Source organism: Podarcis muralis, chromosome 1 (assembly GCF_964188315.1).
Source record: "Podarcis muralis chromosome 1, rPodMur119.hap1.1, whole genome shotgun sequence".
Taxonomy (NCBI): domain Eukaryota; kingdom Metazoa; phylum Chordata; class Lepidosauria; order Squamata; family Lacertidae; genus Podarcis; species Podarcis muralis.
The window spans coordinates 125987281-126009634 of NC_135655.1; the positions used below are offsets into that span (position 1 = coordinate 125987281).

The window sequence follows — 22354 nt, forward strand, 5'->3', positions numbered from 1 at the left end:
GCTCACCCTGTCGCGGGGATTCGAACCGCCAACCTTCTGATCGGCAAGTCCTAGGCTCTGTGGTTTAACCCACAGTGCCACCCGTGTCCCAAAAATTTTACATATGCACATACATATTAACAGAACATAAGCCGAAGTGTCTCTACTTTCAGATACTGAGGTTTTCAAAATGGAGGTGAAAGGAGAGGGTGCCAGGGACCTATCACTGTCTATGTTTATTTAAATATTGTGCATGGACTGAAGATTGTGCAGACATATTGCCTTCATCCTGAGCAGCACACAGGAACTAAATGTGGGACAGCCTGCCTGGGAGTCAATTTTGTCAAATCTGCTAATCAAACACTTTCTTTCCACTTGCTTCCCTTCAAGCCAGCACCAACCCTGAGATAATGATGATGATGACGACTACAATTTATTACCCACCACTTCGCCCTAAGGTCCCAGGGTGGATTGCAACAATTAAGACGCAACGTTGCACAATGTTTAAAAGAAGTTTTGAGATACTTAAAATTACAAAAATAGCGTGGGTCCCACAAATATGCATCTGAAGTGTTGGGGAGATAACTGTGTACACTTGAAAACATGGGCAGCATTCAGATAAATTCAACAGTGTAAATAAGTTTTGATGGAAGAAACAATGGAATACTGAATGGTTCAGTTTATGTAAAACATGCAGGGATTTATTGCTATGCAAAATGAGCCATGGAAAGAGAAGAAGGGAAGTCATTGATCTTTTAAGGTTGTCTAAATGAATATTCTAAATTGTAAAACAGAAAATTTAATAAAAATTATTTTATACACATACACACACACACACACAGAGGGACGTGGGTGGCGCTGTGGGTTAAACCACAGAGCCTAGGGCTTGCCGATCAGAAGGTCGGCAGTTCAAATCCCCACGACGGAGTGAGCTCCCGTTGCTCGGTCCCTGCTCCTGCCAACCTAGCAGTTTGAAAGCACGTCAAAGTGCAAGTAGATAAATAGGTACCACTCCAGCGGGAAGGTAAACTGCATTTCTGTACGCTGCTCTGGTTCACCAGAAGCGGCTTTGTCATGCTGGCGACATGACCTGGAAGCTGTACGCCGGCTCCCTCGGCCAGTAAAGCACGATGAGCGCCGCAACCCCAGAGTCGGCCACGACTGGACCTGATGGTCAGGGGTCCCTTTACCTTTACACACACACCCCTAAACTGGGGAACAGCTTCTGGGCAGGAGGTTGTGTGTGTGTCACAACAAGCTAACCACCCCTCTTTTGGCGCCACAGCCATCCTGGAGGCAGTAGCGCCTCACATTCAAGTGCTCTAGTTCTCATAACAACTCTGGGGAGGCCCAAGCAAGCGCAAGCCTTCCCTATGGCTTTGGGAGCTATAGAAAGTGATGAACCCTCAAGCCATCTCTTTGGCCCAGAGAAAACTGTGCAGGATGAGACCGGACTTGAAGGAAGGACAAGGTGGAAAGCCTTGTGTTCCTTGGCTGAGTTTCTCCCCTTCCCCCTGCAATATTTCTTCACTTACTAGCCATACTGAGAAATCACATATTCAGGTGAGCCTGAATATCAAGTCCCAGCACATTTCGAAAGCAGGCTCTGGCAGGCCTTACAACGCCAGAACGATGATCTGAACAGCCACCATTTGTTCTTATTCAGCATATTTGTCAGAAAGAATAGAGTCCTTTGCTGTGGACCCTTTGCGGTCCAAAACATGAGGGTGTTAACTGAAAGGCATTGCCGTTGTTCCAGTACCTGTTTTAGCTTTGCTTCCATCCTCTGCGTGTTGATCCTAATGGAGGCAAGTTCGGTACTCATCTGAAAAGTGAGGTAATAAAAAGCTGAAATGAGGGTCTTCAAAGAAAGCTCGTTTCCACCAGCAATATCTCCTGAGCTCTCTGCATTCCATGCATCCATTAACACCCATGGAATCTGGACACTGGCACAGAATTCAGTTTTTTTGAAAAACCGAATTACAGTGGTACCTCGGGTTACATACGCTTCAGGTTACATACGCTTCACGTTACAGACTCCGCGAACCCAGAAATAGTACCTCAGGTTAAGAACTTTGCTTCAGGATGAGAACAGAAATCGTGCTCTGGTAGCGCAGCGGCAGCAGGAGGCCCCATTAGCTAAAGTGGTGCCTCAGGTTAAGAACAGTTTCAGGTTAAGAACGGACCTCCGGAACGAATTAAGTACTTAACCCGAGGTACCACTGTATTGTTTTCCAATCCTAATGCTGGTGCAGAGTAACTGCAAAATAGAATAACAATACCTGATCAATGCTCAGAAAGCTTGATTATGACTTCTAGCACTCTGCTTCCAAATGCCAGGAAAGCCAAAATATTGCTGTTTCATTAATGCAGATAATATGCAAATATGAACCAAGCATAATGGGCAGTATTCTACTATCAGTGCAAGGATTTCCATGAGCACAGTGGGACTCGCCCCCCCTTCTGAGTGCATTCTGCGCCCTTCCCAAATCTGTTCCAAATGGTTGGGGGAACCCCTAGGACAGATTTCGGGGGCACACAGGGGGAGGAGGAGGAGTGTGGGGAGCTCTGTTGCGCAAGCAGAAATCTTTGCGCTGACTTTCTGAGTACAGAATCCAATTATGTCATGGCACAAAGAGGAATTTCCCCAGCCTGTCCTTCAGCCCAGAAAGACTGGCAACCCACGCTGTAGGTCAATATAACTGGATGGTACCTGGTTACACTTTGTCTCCAAGGTGGTGTTCAGCTTGCGAAGCCGGCTGTTTTCTGAACGTGTGTCCTGGAGGGACTGCGCCTTTTCTTCCAGCTGCTTCACTCTAGTCTATGATAAACGAAAGATGACACGTGTTCCAGAGCCTTCTGAAATACGCGCCTGCGCTCTGGAAACAGCAATGGCGTTTGCCAAACTCGGAGGAAAAAGGGGTCCAATAAAGGCACAATCCGGGTGGTATTTAAATAAAACCCACACCGGCCACTTACAGCTACTTTTCTGCGAGTTTGTGCAGGTGCCTTGTTTTCAACTGAGAAAAGCTATTTCATGAATGCTGTCCTAAAGATTCTTGCATGAAAGCTAAGACCCATTTAAATGAATGAGACATATTTCCCAGTGAATGGGGTCTGACGTGATACTTGGCAGCTTCCTGTGACCCTGAAAATGTATGCTTCCTAGCTGGTAACTTATTTCTGTCTCCATCCTCGTCTTCCTGTCTAAATACAGTGGTACCTCGGGTTACATACGCTTCAGGTTACATACGCTTCAGGTTACAGACTCTGCTAACCCAGAAATAGTGCTTCAGGTTAAGAACTTTGCTTCAGGATGAAAACAGAAATTGTGCTCCGGCGGCGCAGCAGCAGCAGGAGGTCCCATTAGCTAAAGTGGTGCTTCAGGTTAAGAACAGTTTCAGGTACGGACCTCCGGAACGAATTAAGTACTTAACCCGAGGTACCACTGTAGTCATAAAGACTCCAAATGCAAGGCACTGTTTAAATCAGGCATAGGCAAACTCTGGCCCTCCAGATGTTTTGGAACTACAACTTCCATCATCCCTAGCTAACAGTGGTCAGGGGTGATGGGAATTGTAGTCTCAAAACATCTGGAGGTCTGGAGTTTGCCTATGCCTGGTTTAAATTAAGACTTTTCCCCTTCCTTCTGCCTCTGTAAAGCCTACCTGTTAATTTCTGATGCTGGGAGATTGGCAGTGTGTGTGAGGGGGGAATGTATATTATATATTTATACACACAAAAAAACACCCCTAGGGGTTTCATTTTCACCCCCTGCATGCCACACCAGTGAGGCCGAGTTGTTGATTACTGGGGCCAGATGTCAGACAGCAACGTCCAAGGCCATGTTAAGGAGGAATGCGTGTATTGTTGTTTGGGAGGAAGCAAGATCTGTTTTTCTCAGGCAAAGTGTTACTCAAGAGGTATCAGAAGGAAATGTCTGAAAACTTACGAACGACTATTATAGATAGATAGAAGAGGATTTACTCCACACTCGACTATTTTGAGGACAGGCTATAACAATGCATAAAAAGGCACAGCAGAAATTGGTAACCGAACAGGTGATGTGTAGGGAGAAGGGATGAATGTATTTTGAAATGATAGTTGGAAAAAAGTTATTTTTTTGGAAGCAGCAAAGGAGGGAGGAAAACAGAGGGGACTTCTGGGGTGGGAGGGAAGCCCAACTTTCAAATCTGTATTGAATTTGTATTGATCTGGTGACAATTCGTTAAATATTATGGAACGTCAATTAAAATAATTGGCAAAGGGGGGGGGGGAATCTGGTTGCTTTGTTGTTTATAGGCACACTTGGAACTGAAAAAGAAAAGAAAAAAACATAGTGGAAGCCCAGTGCAGTCTGGCTGGAGCCAAAATCAAATTTCAGGCTCCCTTTGAAAGCTTGAGGGGTGCCATGGAGGCAAGGTTCCCACTGATCCATCTCCAGACGCTGCTCCAATGTTAAACAAGTATCAAAAACCACATCAGAAGGACCAGTTGCTCCGTTTCTTACCATAGAAGCACCACCTGGGTTGGATCTTGCCGAAAAGTAGTTTACATGGTACTCCTGTAATGCTTTGAAGCAGGGCCGAAGAGCCTCCAGGTGCTGTTTAACACCACTTCCCATCAACCCCAGCTGGCATGGCCAATGGGCAGAGATGATGGGAGTTTTAGTCCACCACCATCGAGAGCCACAGGCTCCCCGCCCCCGATTTAAAGGGTCCCTGCGCACACCGCTTTCAAAATAACAAGCTCAAATGCATTCAGCGTTCTTTCCTTTTCCTTTCTTTAAAAAAAAATACCATCTCGTAACAATACAAATCTACCTCAGAGGTACAATCTGCCATTTTGCTTGGTTGAAGAGCCTTTTTAACAATGCACACATGCACTTGCGAGTTCCCTCTCTGCAAATTATTGCTGTTTGGGTTTTAATTATTTACTTGTTCATATCCTGTATTTCATTCTGTGAACCGCCCTGAGATCTTATGAAGAAGGGCAACATATAAATTTTAATAATAATAATAATAATAATAATAATAATAATAATAATAATAATAATAAATAAAAAAAATACTAAACAGTGCCATTTTTCTAGAAAAAGGGTGCCGGAATTCAACCTGAAAGCCTCCCTTGTTCTCTTAGAATGGCAACGGCGCTCCTTAATTCCTTAAGGAATACATCAAAATTTATGTGGAAAAAGTAGAATTTCTGACAGATACTGAGTGAATCCAGAAAATGATTAGAGTGAAAGGAGAGTAAAGTCAAGACAGAAGAAGAGATTAAAGAAAAATAAAATAGCGTAACAAGAACGGCTGGAAGTCAAGTCACTTGGTGGGTGTCCGTGTGGGGTAGGTGTGTAGGTATGTCGATATGTACAGTATAGGTAGGTATTATATAGAGTAATGTAGGTATGTTTTATGTTATGAAAATAAGGTAGTGTGTTGTGTATGTGTATTGTGTAAATATGTATGTATGTGTTTTTTATCTGAATAAAATTTAATTTTAAAAAAAAAAATAGAATGGCAATGGCGCCCACCTGAGAGGTGCCGGAACCGAATTCCGGGGAGTTCCGGCTGAAAAAAAGCCCTGATAAGGTACAAAAGCCTGAGAACTAAAACGAAACAGCCAAGTGGCCCTCAGCAATAAAACCACAGTTGGCCCCAGGATTTTGCTGCTCTTCTGCGTAGTCACCACTCAGCAGCCTTTCAAGAGACAATAGGATGGCTGAATGGTCAGCACTACTACAACTTGGGCTGTGTTAACACCAAAAGACTAAAGCTCTAGTATTCTGATGCATTCTACTCTTAAGCTGGCTGGGAGTGGGGCTGAGATAGTTGTTCATCCCCACCCAGGAAACAGCAGCACTGAAAAGAGCAAAGGTCTATCAGCAAGGAAGAACTGAGAGCCAGTGTGGTGCAGTGGTTAAGAGCGGAGGAATCGTAATCTGGGGAACCGGGTTCGCTTCCCCGCTCCTCCACATGCAGCTGCTGGGTGACCTTGGGCCAGTCACACTTCTTTGAAGTCTCTCAGCCCCACTCACCTCACAGAGTGTTTGTTGTGGAGGAGGAAGAGAAAGGAGAATGTTAGCCGCTTTGAGACTCCTTCGGGTAGTGATAAAGCGGGATACCAAATCCAAACTCTTCTTCTCTTCAGAGAAGGCGAACAGCCAGTGGCTGGCCTTACTCCACAAGGCTGACATACCTGAAGTTTCCCTTTCTCATAAGCCAGTTTATTTTTGGTGTCCGTCAGCTCTTCCAGAACTTGCTTTACTTGCTGTTGGGCATGCTGGGGGAAGACAAAAGCAGAGGTCATTCTCATTCACTCACACAAAGACACACACACACTCAAAAAGCATCTTAGTTTTGAGGAGGTGCTTTTGGCGAGCTGCGATGGAGGATGGCTGAATTCCATCACCGCCGTACGTTCCAGAATCAGAGGCTGAGATGGGAGTAATCAGCCTCCCTACACTCCCTGGGCTGGGGAGTGGCAGCTCATCCGCAGCTCACCCAACACCTGGCCCCAAATTCAGAAGGAAAGAGGGGCTGGGGGGCGCTGGGACGTTTCTTGGCAACTCCCCAAAGTCGCCTCCATTTAGCAGCAAGCTTCCAATTCTTAAGATGAAAAATTGGATTTAAGTTTTGGGCATGATCTGAGCCAAGGAGGAGGAGAAACTACTCTGCTAATTAATTCAGCCACTGAGGTGCTAAAAAGGATTTGAACGGAAAAAGGATTAACATCTACATAGACTTGGTATGTTGGAACTGAAAGCCTCCTTTGTTATTATATTTCGTTGCGCTATGTTATATGGCAAAATCCTCCTCTGAAAGAACCAACTGCCCGATCATTTATAGCAAGCGAGACTGGAGAGGTGGTGATATAATATGACTCTAATAATCATTAACTGTGTGGAAATAACAATTATTCAAAAGTGGAAAGCCAAGTTCAAAGTATTCGTATGCAGATATATTTGGAAGAGGATAAAGAGTTTCCCAACTCTGATTTGGAGAAAGACTGGAGAGACGCCAAAAAAACTTTGGAAGTTTCCCTGGAATTAGAATCAGAATGACACAGCTCCAATTAACCGAGTGGCCATGACCGGAAGTAGATCAGCTTGTTGAATTAAATGAGGAGCCTTAGGGAGATAGGTGCCTTTTAATATCTTAATATTTGCATTCCCAGTTTTATACGGCAAAACCTTCCCTGCACAGGTAAACCATTTTAAGGACAGCTGGTCTTAAAAGCATTGGGCAGATGCCTTGATTTGATTTTATCTGGACTGACTTGCTTGAGGTGAGAAGATTTTTGGACTGGCTTGGTGGAAACATCATTTTGTGAAGAGATATTGTGAACATACAGAGGGAACTCTGGGCGTAAATTTCACACAGAATATATTGTTTAGCTTTATCTTGCTTGTTTGATAAACTCAGAGGCTGCGAAAAGTAATGAGGATTAACATCGGAATGATTTATGGGAACTATCACAAAAATTATGAAAGCAGTAGACATATGAGGGGACGCGGGTGGCGCTGTGAGTAAAAGCCTCAGCGCCTAGGACTTGCCGATCAAAAGGTTGGCGGTTCGAATCCCCGTGGCGGGGTGCGCTCCCGTTGCTCGGTCCCAGCGCCTGCCAACCTAGCAGTTCGAAAGCACCCCCGGGTGCAAGTAGATAAATAGGGACCGCTTTCTAGCGGGAAGGTAAACGGCGTTTCCGTGTGCGGCTCTGGCTCGCCAGAGCAGCGATGTCACGCTGGCCACGTGACCCGGAAGTGTCTTCGGACAGCGCTGGCCCCCGGCCTCTTGAGTGAGATGGGCGCACAACCCCAGAGTCTGGCAAGACTGGCCCGTACGGGCAGGGGTACCTTTACCTTTACCTTTAGACATATGAGATGATCAGCCCCCCCCCCATGGGAAGATACCTCCCAAAAATGTTATAATTTGGCATAATATTTGGACTGTTTAATTATTAAATAATATGTATAATTTGGAATATTTAATATGGTTTGATTGGATTGTTGAAGTGGAAAATTTAATAAATAGTATTTTTTTTTTAAAAAGCATCTTAGTCTTTGCTTAGCCAGGCCCGGTATCCCCCCCCCCCCCCTTGAATGGAAGAAGAAAAACACGTGTTTCAGGAGCTTTCAGTTGTGTATGTCAGTAGCCAAAAGGAGGAGAGATGCAGAAATCATACTCTCCGACTCAATATGAGCCTCAGTATGACTTGACTCTCCAGGGGATTTCAAGGTCAGAAAGCCTTTTTGAAATATAGGCAGGATGAAAGCAGGGGACATCAGAACATACAGTCTGCGCAATGGGGAGGTCAAATACATGGGGTGGGCAGCCAAACGGCCCATTCAAGAGATACCCAGGGATTTATTTCCACCAAAAATGTTGATTCCACTTGAATGCAACAGTGGACTATCTGCTCCACCTCTTAACAACATAAAGTCCCCTGTTTTGTTTTCATGCTACACCCACTGATGTCTGCATTGCTCATTTAGAAGGAAAGGGAGAAGAGGCCGAGGCTGTGGTGTGCAACAGCAGAAACCATTACCAGGTCGTTCTCTTTCCCTTTCAAAAAGGGAATCCTAACTGTAGCATTGTCTTTGTCCATGGAGTTTTCTTGGCAGGGATACTGGAGTGGCTTGCCGGTTCCTGCTCCAGTGAGAGCTGGACCATAAAGAAGGCTGATTGCCGAAGAATTGATGCTTTTGAATTATGGTGCTGGAGGAGACTCTTGAGAGTCCCATGGACTGCAAGAAAATCAAACCTATCCATTCTAAAGGAAATCAGCCCTGAGTGCTCACTGGAAGGACAGATCCTGAAGCTGAGGCTCCAATACTTTGGCCACCTCATGAGAAGAGAAGACTCCCTGGAAAAGACCCTGATGTTGGGAAAGAGGACAAGAAGAAGGGGATGGCAGAGGATGAGATGGTTGGACAGTGTTCTCGAAGCTACCAGCATGAGTTTGACTCAACTGCAGGAGGCAGTGGAAGACAGGTGGGCCTGGCGTGCTCTGGTCCATGGAGTCACGAAGAGTCGGACACGACTAAATGACAACAACAACAACAACAACAACAACTGTAGCATCGTTCAATAATTTGTGAGCAGCCTGGTCAAGGGCCATCTAAAGGGCCACTTCCTGGGCCTGGTAAGAGCCCTCAGATCTCATGTTCTGATTCTCTTGCTGGACAGAGATGGAGAAACCAAGATCTTCACTGTGGTCCACTATCACGGCGGAACACTTGAAATAACAGAAGCAAGCCAAATGAAACAGGCCATTTGCCTTAGCTCAGGAGCAGCCAGTGTGGGGTGCACCTTGCTGATGTTGTGGGACTACAATTCCCATCAACCCCAGCCTGTATTATGGTCAATGGTCAGGGATGATGGGAGCTGTAGTCCCACAACATCTGGGGCCACCAACATCTGGGCTATCCCACCTTAACTAAGTAAATATATATTGAACATGGATATTAAACATTGGTTTCCCAAAGAAACAACAAAACTCTTAGCACATTGGTTCTGTGTTGCTTACTATTCATTCTTTTTACAGATTACTTTTCTTTTTTTAAGGGAGGAGCTTGTTCTAATTTTATGAAAATATTATGAAATTATTTCTGCTGAGACTGAAAATTACATGTTGGTGTTCCAAGGCAGCTTCCCGCTCCATTAATTTCTTGTTTTCTTCTTCCAACACCTTCACAGTATCTTTGAGAGGACCGATTTCCAACTTGAAAAAAAGAAGGGAAATTGCCATTATTATTTGCTTGCTTCTTTATTTCACCATGCAAATTCAAGGCAGCTCACACACAAAAATAGTCTTAACTACTCACACTGGCGTGCTTTTGAACTGCTAGCTTGGCAGGAGCTGGGACAGAGCAACAGGAGCTCCCCCCATCGAGGGGATTCGAACCGCCGACCTTCCGATCGGCAAGCCCAAGAGGCTCAGTGGTTTAGACCACAGCGCCACCCGCATCCCAGTTGCTGGTACACCACAACAAAGGCTGTTGATGTCCCAAGCCAACTGAGGTCACATATGGCTTTGTATTCATATTAACTTCACTTATTCTGACTGAATTTATTTAGAAGAACCGTACTGGATCCAGAACCGACCGCTACAATCCAGTTAATTCTGATGCATCCCCAATACCAACAGAGTGTAAACAAGTCTTGTTGGCAGCCGTGGTATGAATGACCATCATACCTTGTGTTCTGTTAGTTCCGCTTCCAATCTTTTGTTCTCTTCCGTTATTTCATGAACTGTTTTCTGCATCTGCCACCAAGGATTAAAAAACAGTTCCATCATCAATCTCACCAAAGGAGGATCCAAGCTGCTCTATTTTACCTCCCTAGGTATTTGAGAGAGAAAATAAACTTACCAAACCCCAGCCTGCCAGCTTCTAACTCTGTACCAGCACAGCTCCTTATATTTCCTTTTATTCCTCATTGCTCCACTATTGATCTACACACGCGATCCATTTGCCTGCACTTCCTCCCTGGTGGACAGTAGGTTCCCCTTGAACTTTTACAAAATAATCTTGAACTTGAGCCAGTGTGGTGTAGTGGTTAAGAGCAGTAGTCTCGTAATATGGGGAACCGGGTTCGCTTCCCCGCTCCTCCACATGCAGCTGCTGGGTGAACTTGGGCTAGTCACACTTCTCTGAAGTCTCTCAGCCCCACTCACCTCACAGAGTGTTTGTTGTGGGGGAGGAAGGGAAAGGAGAATGTGAGCCGCTTTGAGACTCCTTTGGGTAGTGATAAAGCGGGATATCAAATCCAAACTCTTCTTCTTCTGGTGAAATTAAATATGTTGCCCCCCCCCCAAAATCAAGGGTTGTTTACCAATATGCCTGAAGCCCCAAAAAGGTTAGCAAGAAAAACTGTCATGTGCACATCACACATTCCACAACCAAATACACACAGCAACCTAGCTCTACTGGCTAATAATAATAATAATAAATTTTATTTATATCTCGCCCTCCCCGGCCAGAACCGGGCTCAGGGTGGCTAACATCAAAATATACAATATATTAAGACATTAATGCAGAATGCTTCTTTCCAGCCTAATTTCAGGTGTGTGTGTGGGGGGGGACACACGACCCTGCGGGGGTGTCAGGGAAAGCCTCTGCAGACACACCTGTGGGTCCCACGTGGGCAATCAATAACTCTGATGTAATTTTTTAAAATTAAAAGCAACTTTTTAAAAAAAAAAATACGTACTAATGTAGAAATTTCCCTAACCCTTTGAAACAACTATGATGAAAGAGTGCATTTGGCAAAAAACTAGCTTTTTAGTTAAGAATAGACAGTAAGAAAGAAGGGCATATTACTGGCCAGGAACAGAGACATTTGTGCAAATGAAACACACGATTGGTGTATCTTTAATGACCTGTCATATTCATGTCAATCTTCATTTCCCAGGGGTGGGGCGACTCCCAGATATCACTGACAGCTCATAAACTGATGTGCTTAATATACCAGTTCTTTGTGCTGCTTTCAGCAACAGGCAGCACAAAACTGAGTTGTAATAATAATAATAATAATAATAATAATAATAATAATAATAATTTATTATTTATACCCTGCCCATCTGGCTGGGCTTCCCCAGCCACTCTGGGCGGCTTCCAAAAAAATATTAAAATACTGTAATACATCAAACATTAAAAGCTTCCCTAAACAGGGCTGCCTTCAGAGGTCTTCTAAAAGCCTGGTAGTTGTTGTTCTCCTTGACATCTGGTGGGAGGGCGTTCCACAGGGAGGGCGCCACTACCAAGAAGGCCCTCTGCCTGGTTCCCTGTAACTTGGCTTCTTGCAGTGAGGGAACCGCCAGAAGGCCCTCGGTGCTGGACCTCAGTGTCCGGGTAGAACGATGGGGGTGGAGACGCTCCTTCAGATATACTGGACCGAGGCCGTTTAGGGCTTTAAAGGTCAGCACCAACACTTTGAATTGTGCTCGGAAACGTACTGGGAGCCAGTGTAGGTCTTTCAAGACCGGTGTTATGTGGTCTCGGCGTTATATGGTCTTGGAGTTAGTACAGAAATGTCCCCCTCTCCGTTATAAACCATAGCATTCTGTGGTACTAAGCGGTACATCTTGGTCCTTGGAGGCTGCTATTGGAGGAACGCCACACATTTCTCTAAAGAGTGTTTAATGCCCAAACAGACATTTAATCTAATGACTTGTCTCAAACCAAGAGTAGGCCCACTGAGATTAAACAGACCTAAGTCAGCCATGCCCATTAAATTCAGCGGGTTTACTCTGGGTAGGCCTAAGATGCAACCCAGTATTTTTAAAATAACATGGCAAATGTTCATGGTACCTGTTCCTCTAGCCTCTCCTTCTCCTTCAGCAGAGAGTCCCTCTCCTGCAGAGCTGCCTCCAGTTCGCTTCGGATCCTGGCAACTGTGGACTCCAGGAGCTCCTTTTGAGCGGTTGTGGTCTCCTGGAGTTCGGATGCTTCATGCCCGCAGGCAGTGTGTGCTACACGCAAGGCTTCTCTGTGGAGCAAAGAAGCAAACACAAATGCATCACACACCTTTGAAGGTGACCCAGAAACTACAACTAATCCAGAATGTGGCAGCTAGACTGGTGGCTGGGAGTGGCCACCGAGACCACATAACACCGGTCTTGAAAGACCTACATTGGCTCCTAGTACGTTTCCAAGCACAATTCAAAGTGTTGGTGCTGACCTTTAAAGCCCTAAACGGCCTCGGTCCAGTATATCTGAAGGAGCGTCTCCACCCCCATTGTTCAGCCCGGACACTGAGGCCCAGCGCCGAGGGCCTTCTGGCAGTTCCCTCACTGCAAAAAGTGAGGTTACAGGGAACCAGGCAGAGGGCCTTCTTGGTAGTGGCACCCACCCTTTCAGATATCAAGGAGAGAGATAACTATCTGACTTTTAGAAGACATCTGAAGGCAGCCCTGTACTGGGAAGTTTTAAATGTTTGGCATTTTATTGTGCTTTTAATATTCTATTGGGAGCCACCCAGAGTGGCTGGGGAAACCCAGCCAGATGGGCAGGGTATAAATAAATTACTATTACTATTACTATTATTATTATTACTTCTGCAACCTTCAAAAGCAGCCAAAGGTGGTGCCCTGCAAGACGAATGCCTCGCAAGACGGAAAACCCGCTAGATGAAAGGTGGAGGTGCTTCGCAAAACGAATTTCCTATGGGCTTGATTCGCAAGACGAAAATGTCTTGCGAGTTCCTGCAGGTTTTTTCCCCTCCCCCCCCTTTTCCCAAGCCGCTAAGCCGCTTATCAGCTGATCCGCCAAGCCGCTTAACAGCTGATCCGCTAAGCAGCTGATCGCTAAGCCGCTTATCAGCTGATCCGCTAAGCCGCTTAACAGCTGATCCGCTAAGTCGCTAATCAGCTGATCCGCTAAGCCGCTTATCAGTTGATCCACTAAGCCCGCTAAGCCGCTAATAGCGCTAATCCGCTAATGGCCTTGCTTCGCAAGACGAAAAAACCGCAAGACGAAGAGACTCGCGGAACTGGTTCTTTTCGTCTTGCGAGGCACCACTGTATATGAGGGAATCTGACATAAAAGGAAGCCAGGCCACACATAGGAAAGCAATACTTTGGCTCTCACATCTCTCTCTGGAGCTGAGCTTTTTCATTCTGCACAATCTGCAGTTCCGCCGTAATACTGGCCCGGGCAGCATCCAGAATCAAGTCTTGCTCTTGCAGCTTCTGGTTGATTTTATCCTGCTCCACCTAAAAAAGAAAGGAGGAATTATAAAGGCGTTTATAATGATAAAATGAAGATCCAACATTTTCGGCGTGAAAATCTTGGCTGTGAAGAGCTGGAAGAGCCGCTCACTGATTGCAGGCCTCTTTCCACCTGGCCTGAGAGGGCAGGGCCCAGACTGACTCCAGCTACAAAAGTGGAGGCTGGTGAAGAGGCCAGACCACCTTGGCTGCTTCTTAGTGCAGACTCAGGCTACTGAGCTTCCACAGTGTTGCCTCCAGATGTTTTGAGACTACAGTTCCCAGCATCCCTGACCACTGGTCCTGCTAGCTAGGGATCATGGGAGTTGTAGTCCAACAAATTCTGGAGACCTAAGTTTGAGGAAATTCTGTGTACACGAAGCCCACTTGACATATTACAAAATATTAGTGGGTACAAAAGTCTGTCAGGGAGGGGGGAAACTGAGGAGAACGGGCTTGCCTCCCACAATTCTTTGCTCCTACCTTTGTTATGTGCTTGGAGATAGAACCCAATCCAGATAACCCCTCACCAACCCATGGAAATTGTGTACGGCATACACATCGCAGATTAATAGGACGGTTTCTGAAACGCGCGTGAAAATGGCTCCACACCTTTAGGGCAGCCTGGTGATCCGAGATGAGTTGAGCGTTCTCCACGGTAACACTTCGAAGGGTGTCGTTCATTTCTGCACACTGTTGGGCCAACTGCTCATTGAGCACCTTGAGGAAGGACACAAGTGTCACAAGAAGTGTCTATCAACTCATGATTCCCAGCTTTCTTCCTTAAGAATATATGGTAAAATATTGCTCAAAAAAAAGATATGCTAATAGGCCTAGATTAAAATGTAAAGTATCTGAGGGAAGGTAAATTAGCAAGGAAAGTTAATAAGAATATATACACGATTTGAGAAGATTGTAAATGCAAAGATAAACGTAATCTCAGAACGTAGAGGAAATCGAGTGGGGGCGGAGGGAAGTGACAAAAGAATATTAGGTTTGATTGATGGATATATGGGGGGTGGGGAGGATGTGGTGATGGCTTTGGTTTATTTATATTGTGATGTAATCTGGAAAAAAACCCAGTAAAATATTGTATTGGAAATACTACTACTACTACTACTAATAATAATAATAATAAAGGGGGATTCTATGGGCCTTAGGTAGCTAGGTCCTACAGCCAATGTCGGGCAGGATTCAACTTGTTCTAGTTTTTTTCTCATCCTCCTCGCTGCCGAGTTCAGAGGGCAAAATTGAGACTAAATAGGAGGTTGTAGGAGTAGCACCGCATTTGCCCTCAAGGAAAGACCTCAACCAGACATTCCTGGGTGACTCTTCCCCAGCCTCTATTTCTTCAGCACCCATATTCCACACACACAAAATGGCGCATGCAAAATCTATCCAGACCTTGGCAAAGCAATCTCTCTTTTCTGCTAGACATGATTTTGAACCGAGTCCTTAAAAAAAACAAAACAAAATCCCATTACTTGCACTTTTTCTGCCACCTCCCGCAGAGAGGCTATTTCTGATCGCAGCTGCGTGTTCTCCTCGTGTTCCCTGCTCAGAGACAGCCGTGCAGCCTAAAGGAAAAGAAGAGGAAACAAAGGATTCCCTGCTTCAAACAGGCAAAGCATTGCAGGTAGTTCAACCGGGTGTGTCAATACATCCTGTTTTTCCATCTCATTTTTCATCTAATGGGGCAGCCCAGTTAAATTAGTACAGCTCTTGAATAATTAGCCTCATGCCCTTGCTGTATCAGTTGCACTTACCTGAACTGTAGGTATATATGGGGTCAAGACATTAAAGCGGGGGGGGGGGGGGATCCTGCAGAATTCTAAAATTCCTGTTTTTAAACTTACTTTCCCTTCTTCGCTGAGCCTGGAGATGGTATTCTCTCGGGATTCTAGAACAGAACCCACAGAAAGAAAGCGTCATTGGATTTTGATGCTATTAATCAAAATGCTAACCATCATCACTTAAGATGTTGTTGGGGTTTTTTTCCAAATCAAAACACCAAATATAGAACTCTGCTACAGAAACTGCTGCGCCAGGCTCTTTTTTTCCTAGAATACTGTTTCGGACTAACAAGCAAGGACAAATATTAAGATAGATGACATTTTTTTATGGTAAACCTAAGAAAGGATTAGCTCAGGGGTTGGCAAACTAAGGCCCGGGGGCCAGATCAGGCCCAATTGCCTTCAGGATCTGGCCTGTGGACCATCCGTGGATCGGCGTGGGGATTCTGTTTGTTCGGGTTGCGCCATTTCCCCCCTGCACCATTCCATTCCCCCCCCACACACACACACACTGCGGCGGAGCCTCCTCCCTCCCTCCTCCTGCCTTCTCCCAGCCCTGTCTAGAGGAGGAAGGGGGCTGGGCTGAGCTGGCTGAGCGCCATTTTAAGCAGCCCCTCTCCGGAGCCAGCCCTTTCGCGCCGCTCATCTTCCCTCTGCCGCCGCCAACCTGGTGCTCCTGTGGGCCAGAGAGCGGAGCGGACGAGCTTGCTTTGCCTACCCATGAGAAGCAGCGGCGGTAGCGGCCCCAGGGAAGGTAAGCGCAGTGGCTGGAGGTGGGACTACTTGCCCCCTTCACCTCTTCTTCCAGTGGACCGCTCCGCAGCTAATTTTTTTTGCCAACCCCTGGATTAGCTGCTGAAACCTTATGCAGGCTTATTTGCAAATAATTTCCATCGAACTCGGAAGGAATTCCTTCTGAGTAAGAGCTACAGGGCTGGGCTGTGGACTGTTAATGCTTTCACACAAGCCAAAGCAGTACAGTGGTACCTCGGGTTACATACGCTTCAGGTTACAGACTCCGCTCACCCAGAAATAGTACCTCGGGTTAAGAACTTTGCTTCAGGATAAGAACAGAAATCGGGCTCCGGCGGCGTGGCGGCAGCAGGAGGCCCCATTAGCTAAAGTGGTGCTTCAGGTTAAGAACAGTTTCAGGTTAAGAACAGACCTCCAGAACAAATTAAGTACTTAACCCGAGGTACCACTGTAGTCTGTGTCTTTCATTTTTTTAATAAAGAGGTCTTTAAACTCATAAAATGAACCTGGTGAGACTAATTCTGTTGCATTCTACGACAGCACTGCGGTTTATCATGTAAAAGATTACCTGGCCCTGTTAAGTGTTGATGAAAATCCGTAAAAGCTACTGCAGATGAAACCAATCATCTGTAATTTTTTGTTGTTGAAATGTCCCAATAGCTATGCAGCCAGCAAAGAAAGAATTCCCTCCAGGCTCAATCAACTCTCTTTTCAGCATCTCCAACAGTCACTACAAAATCCTTAGGCGTTGGCTGCATAGCCACTTGCTACGTTTTGTGTCATCTCTAAATATATTTGTTCTCATTCAGTTTGTCAATGCCTATCCCACTATTATTGCAGTTAATGTTAATGTTTGTTTAATTGGTGCTGACCTTTAAAGCCCTCAACAGCCTCGGCCCAGTATACCTGAAGGAGCATCTCCACCCCCATTGTTCAGCCCGGACACTGAGGTCCAGCTCCGAGGGCCTTCTGGTGGTTCCCTCACTGCGAGAAGTGAGGTTACAGGGAACCAGACAGAGGGCCTTCTTGGTAGTGGCACCCGCTCCGTGGAATGCCCTGCCAGCAGATGTCAAGGAAATAAACAACTACAGTATCTGACGTTTAGAAGGCATCTGAAGGCAGCCCTGTTTAGGGAAGTTTTCAATGACTGATGTTTTAATGTATTTTTAATCTTTTGTTGGCAGCCACCCAGAGTAGCTGGGGAAACCCAGCCAGATGGGCGGGGTATAAATAATAAATTTATTATTATTATTCACATTTATAGGCCATCCTACGTTTAGGCCCAGACCTGCTAAGACATACTTTCCTATTTCGTCAGAGAGGCTGGAAAGACATCCAAAAGGCCCTTTCTTAATACTTGAGCTGGTCTCACAGTCCTTTCACATGGGAACAGGCCATTGCAGATTTAATACCACAGACAGAGCTTACACACTGCAGTGGTTTTCAGCGAGTCACTTCACACATTAAACTGCCAATTGTTACAGGTGGAGCGCATGAAGAAGAAGAAGAGTTTGGATTTGATATCCCGCTTTATCACTACCCGAAGCAGTCTCAAAGCGGCTAACAATCTCCTTTCCCTTCCTCCCCCACAACAAACACTCTGTGAGGTGAGTGGGGCTGAGAGACTTCAGAGAAGTGTGACTAGCCCAAGGTCACCCAGCAGCTGCATGTGGAGGAGCGGAGACACGAACCCGGTTCCCCAGATTACGAGTCTACCGCTCTTAACCACTACACCACACTGGCTCTCATGGAGTGTGTACTAGTCTTAAGGCATGAAGAAGATCCAAAATGACTTGCATACCTAAATCCGATTTAAGCTGTGTGCACTGCTGTTCCAGCTGAAGAGCCTTCTCCTCCTCCCTTCGCAGCCTCTCCCGAGATATCTCAATATCTTGGCGGAGGCTGTTACAGTCCTCTTGCAGAATGTGAACCTGTAATGGCATCCAAATAACACATTCAGTAATTTCTTTTTAAAAATTAAAAGTAAAAGTAACCACCAACAAAGCCTTTCACTGAGCTAGACAGCTGAAGAATGAACGAGCTATAGCTGTACAACAGTGCAACCAAAAGAATTTTATTTTTTAAATTTTACTTATTTGGTTTTTCAGATTATAGTTTTACAATCCCAAATTCCAACATACAAGATAAAAACAAGATTTCTTAGAATCTCCTGGACTTCCCTCCTCCCCTTTGTGGGTCCTGTTGTTAGCCAATCCCTCCTGCATCTTTTACGATAATCCCAATCTTTTACATCTCCGTTTTGTCCAAAATTCACCATTAAAGTAAAAGCGTTATTCCAATCCTGCTAACAATTTTAACTGTTTACAATGGTCTTTAAGAGAAGTTATAAATTCCCCCCACTCTTTATTAAAATTTTGGTCTTCCTCATTTCTGATTCTTCTGGTCGTTTTTTGCCATTTCGGCAAAGTTGTTTTTAATATTGAAGAAGAAGAGTTTGGATTTGATATCCCGCCTTTCACTCCCTTTAAGGAGTCTCAAAGCGGCTAACATTCTCCTTTCCCTTCCTCCCCCACAACAAACACTCTGTGAGGTGAGTGGGGCTGAGAGACTTCAGAGAAGTGTGACTGGCCCAAGGTCACCCAGCAGCTGCATGTGGAGGAGCGGAGACGTGAACCCGGTTACCCAGATTACGTGACTACCGCTCTTAACCACTACACCACACTGGCTCTCACTGCTTTTAATGCAGGTAATAAATAACCGCACACCCTTAATCTCCCCACCCATAGACACCCTTAAGGCTCAGGGAGAGAACACTGGAAATCTGGGATTGTGATTCAGTGGCAGAGGCCATCTTTTGCATGCAAAAGATCCCAGATTGAACCCCAAGCAACTTCAAAAAGGGCTGGAAAAGAACCTTGCATGAATCTGCAAAGGGTGCCTACCAGTATAGACTACTGATACTACTACTACTACTACTACTACTTTATTACTTATACCCCACCCATCTTGGTTATAGGTAACCAGGCAGAGGGCCTTCTTGGTAGTGGCACCCGCCCTGTGGAACGCCCTCCCACCAGATGTCAAAGAGAAAAACAACTACCAGACTTTTAGAAGACATTTGAAGGCAGTCCTGTTTAGGGAAGCTTTTAATGTTTAACGCACTACTGTATTTTAATATTTTGTTGGAAGCTGCCCAGAGTGGCTGGGGAAACCCAGCCAGATGGGCGGAGTATAAATAAATTATTATTATTATTATTATTATTATTATTATTATTATTATTATTATTATTATTATTTCATTTACCTGTATGCAAGAATGTGTATATATTCTTGCCTGCACAGCAGGGGATGGTCATGCAGTAGGTCTGGAGAAAAGTTGTAGACCTTCCTTTTTAAAATGTGTATTATTATTATATTATTATTATTATATTAAAGAATTGCTATATTTCTATTATTACAGTGGTACCTTGGGTTACATACGCTTCAGGTTACATATGCTTCAGGTTACAGACTCCGCTAACCCAGAAATATTACCTTGGGTTAAGAACTTTGCTTCAGGATGAGAACAGAAATCATGCTCCAGTGGCGTGTTGGCAGTGGGAGGCCCCATTAGCTAAAGTGGTGCTTCAGGTTAAGACCAGTTTCAGGTTAAGAACGGACCTCTGGAACGAATTAAGTACGTAACCAGAGGTACCACTGGATTAATTAATTTTTTACACCTCCCCATACCTGCAGGTCACAGGGCGATTCACTACATAGAATCACAATATTAAAAACGCAAAATAAGTAATAAAAAACAAGAAGAATCCAATAACCCCCCCCTCCCCATTTGATGTTAATCAGCCAAAGGTCTGGTTAAAGAGGAACCCTTTTTTGCCTGGCACCTAAATGAAGGCCCCAGCCAAGCCTCCCTGCCATAGGAGGAGGAGGAGCATTTTGATATTTAAATGTGCTGGGGAAGGGGAGATTGTTGGTTTGCTTCTGTTCTTACTATATATTATGTATTTTTTATATTGTAATTATATGTTGTGAACCACCCTGAGATCTACAGGTATAGGGCGGTATGCAGACTTAATCGGTTAATTAATAATATGAATAGTATGCTGTTGAAACAATAGTACAGTGGTACCTCGGGTTGCATACGCTTCAGGTTACATACGCTTCAGGTTACAGACTCCACTAACCCATAAATAGTGCTTCAGGTTAAGAACTTTGCTTCAGGATGAGAACAGAAATTGTGCTCCGGCGGCGCAGCAGCTGCAGGAGGCCCCATTAGCTAAAGTGGTGCTTCAGGTTAAGAACAGTTTCAGGTTAAGAACGGACCCCCGGAACGAATTAAGTTCTTAACCCGAGGTAGCTCTGTAGTCTGTCAATAGCCTGCAAAACTGTATTGTTCTGGTGGAATCCTAAAACGAGAACGGACGCTTCACCCACCTGCTTCCTTTCGTTTTCCACCGTCGCTTCCATTTCATGCATCCGATAAAGGAGGACTGCTTGGGATTCTTCTAAGGACTGCCGCGTGCTGGACTCCTTGGACAGCTTCTCCGTCAGCTGCAAGCGACAAAGAAGGCGTTGGGAAAACCAGTTCCGTTTCAAACCAGCGCTACAAGAGTGCGAGACTCTAAGCTCTAGGATAAGCAATTTGCTTGGCACTGGGAGGGAGCACTGGAAACGTGCAATCGTCTCTACAGCGGTACCTCGGAAGTCAAACAGAATCCGTTCCGGAAGTCCGTTCGACTTCCGAAAATGTTCGGAAACCAAGGCACAGCTTCCGATTGCCTGCAGGAGCTTCCTGCAGCCAATCAGAAGCTGCAGAAGTCGCACAGGACGTTCGGGTTCCAAAGAACGTTTGCAAACCGGAACGCTCCAGGTTTGCGGCGCTCGGGAGCCAAAACGTTCGAGTCGCAAGGCGTTCGGGTTCCAAGGTACCGCTCTATTTGCCTATCGCAACGTGGATGACGGCAGAACGCTCTTAGCAAATAGAGTGGTACCTTAGGTTACATATGCTTCAGGTTACAGACTCCGCTAACCCAAAAATATTACCTTAGGTTAAGAACTTTGCTTCAGGATGAGAACAGAAATCGTGCTCTGGCGGCGCGGCAGCAACAGGAGGCCCCATTAGCTAAAGTGGTGCTTCAGGTTAAGAACAGACCTCCAGAACGAATTAAGTACGTAACTAGAGGTACCACTGCATTCTACACCTGTCCATAGTTTCATCTCAAATATTCAAAACACGTGCTGGCCTTCGAAACGGATGCAACCCCTCCAAACAGAGGGGCACCTCATGGAAAATGTTGTGAGCATCGCCAAAATATTTATTTCCTTGTTTCAATTGCCATGCCTTCTTGAATTTTTAGGGAGCTCATCTTCTTCACTCCCTGCCCCCCCCTCCCCGTGGTAACCCAAATACCCTTCTGCCCTTACCTCTTGCAGTTTACGGTTCATCTTATTTTTCGCTGCCCTCAACTCATCTGCGGCAACCGTTACATCTCTCTGCAAAAACCAACAGCAGGACATGGGTGGGCTGGATATGCAAATGTTTTTGCCCCCCCCCCCTAAAGCTGGGCTCTTTGTAAGGCATCCCGATCGCTCCTCAAACTGAACTGCGTTTCCACCAAACTTTTCTGACACTTGATGTGGCGGTAAACAACTTTCGAAGCGCTCTGAGCCTGACGTCTTAAGCCACACCATCAGACAGCTTAGAAATGGGGAAGGCAGTTATCAGACTACACTTCCCCCTACCCCCAAGTTTATAATATATATATAAGTCTGAGGATAAATTTTTCCTAATAGGTAAAGGGACCCCTGACCATTAGGTCCAGTTGTGACCGACTCTGGGGTTGCGGCACTCATCTCGCTTTATTGGCCGAGGGAGCTGGCGTACAGCTTCCGGGTGATGTGGCCAGCATGACTAAGCCGCTTCTGGTGAACCAGAGCAGCGCACAGAAACGCCGTTTACCTGCCTGCCGGAGCGGTACCTATTTATCTACTTGCACTTTGACGTGCTTTCGAATTGCTAGGTTGGCAGGAGCAGGGACCGAGCAACAGGAGCTCACCCCGTCACGGGGATTCGAACCGCTGACCTTCTGATCGGCAAGTCCTAGGCTCTGTGGTTTAACCCACAGCGCCACCCGCGTCCCTATGTTTAACATTAAGGG

The 22354-nt window shown here is 45.6% G+C and overlaps 1 protein-coding gene across 5 annotated transcripts in view; it reads right to left on the reverse strand.

Annotated features, from left to right (window-relative positions):
• Nucleotides 1-22354, reverse strand: part of CCDC150 (coiled-coil domain containing 150) — a 48781-nt gene that overhangs the window by 18692 nt on the left and 7735 nt on the right. For 4 of the 5 annotated variants that reach the window (XM_028751977.2, XM_028751951.2, XM_028751936.2 and 1 more), the window contains exons 5-17: nucleotides 21621-21689; nucleotides 20631-20747; nucleotides 18037-18166; nucleotides 15546-15589; nucleotides 15174-15266; nucleotides 14302-14409; nucleotides 13571-13695; nucleotides 12293-12470; nucleotides 10177-10245; nucleotides 9610-9702; nucleotides 6178-6261; nucleotides 2693-2800; nucleotides 1742-1804 (exon numbers count right to left, since the gene is read on the reverse strand). In XM_028751977.2, coding sequence (XP_028607810.2) covers nucleotides 1742-1804; nucleotides 2693-2800; nucleotides 6178-6261; nucleotides 9610-9702; nucleotides 10177-10245; nucleotides 12293-12470; nucleotides 13571-13695; nucleotides 14302-14409; nucleotides 15174-15266; nucleotides 15546-15589; nucleotides 18037-18166; nucleotides 20631-20747; nucleotides 21621-21689 — 1281 coding nt within the window. The remainder of the gene's footprint in view (nucleotides 1-1741; nucleotides 1805-2692; nucleotides 2801-6177; nucleotides 6262-9609; nucleotides 9703-10176; nucleotides 10246-12292; nucleotides 12471-13570; nucleotides 13696-14301; nucleotides 14410-15173; nucleotides 15267-15545; nucleotides 15590-18036; nucleotides 18167-20630; nucleotides 20748-21620; nucleotides 21690-22354) is intronic. The other variant, XM_028751944.2, reaches the window with a different exon arrangement.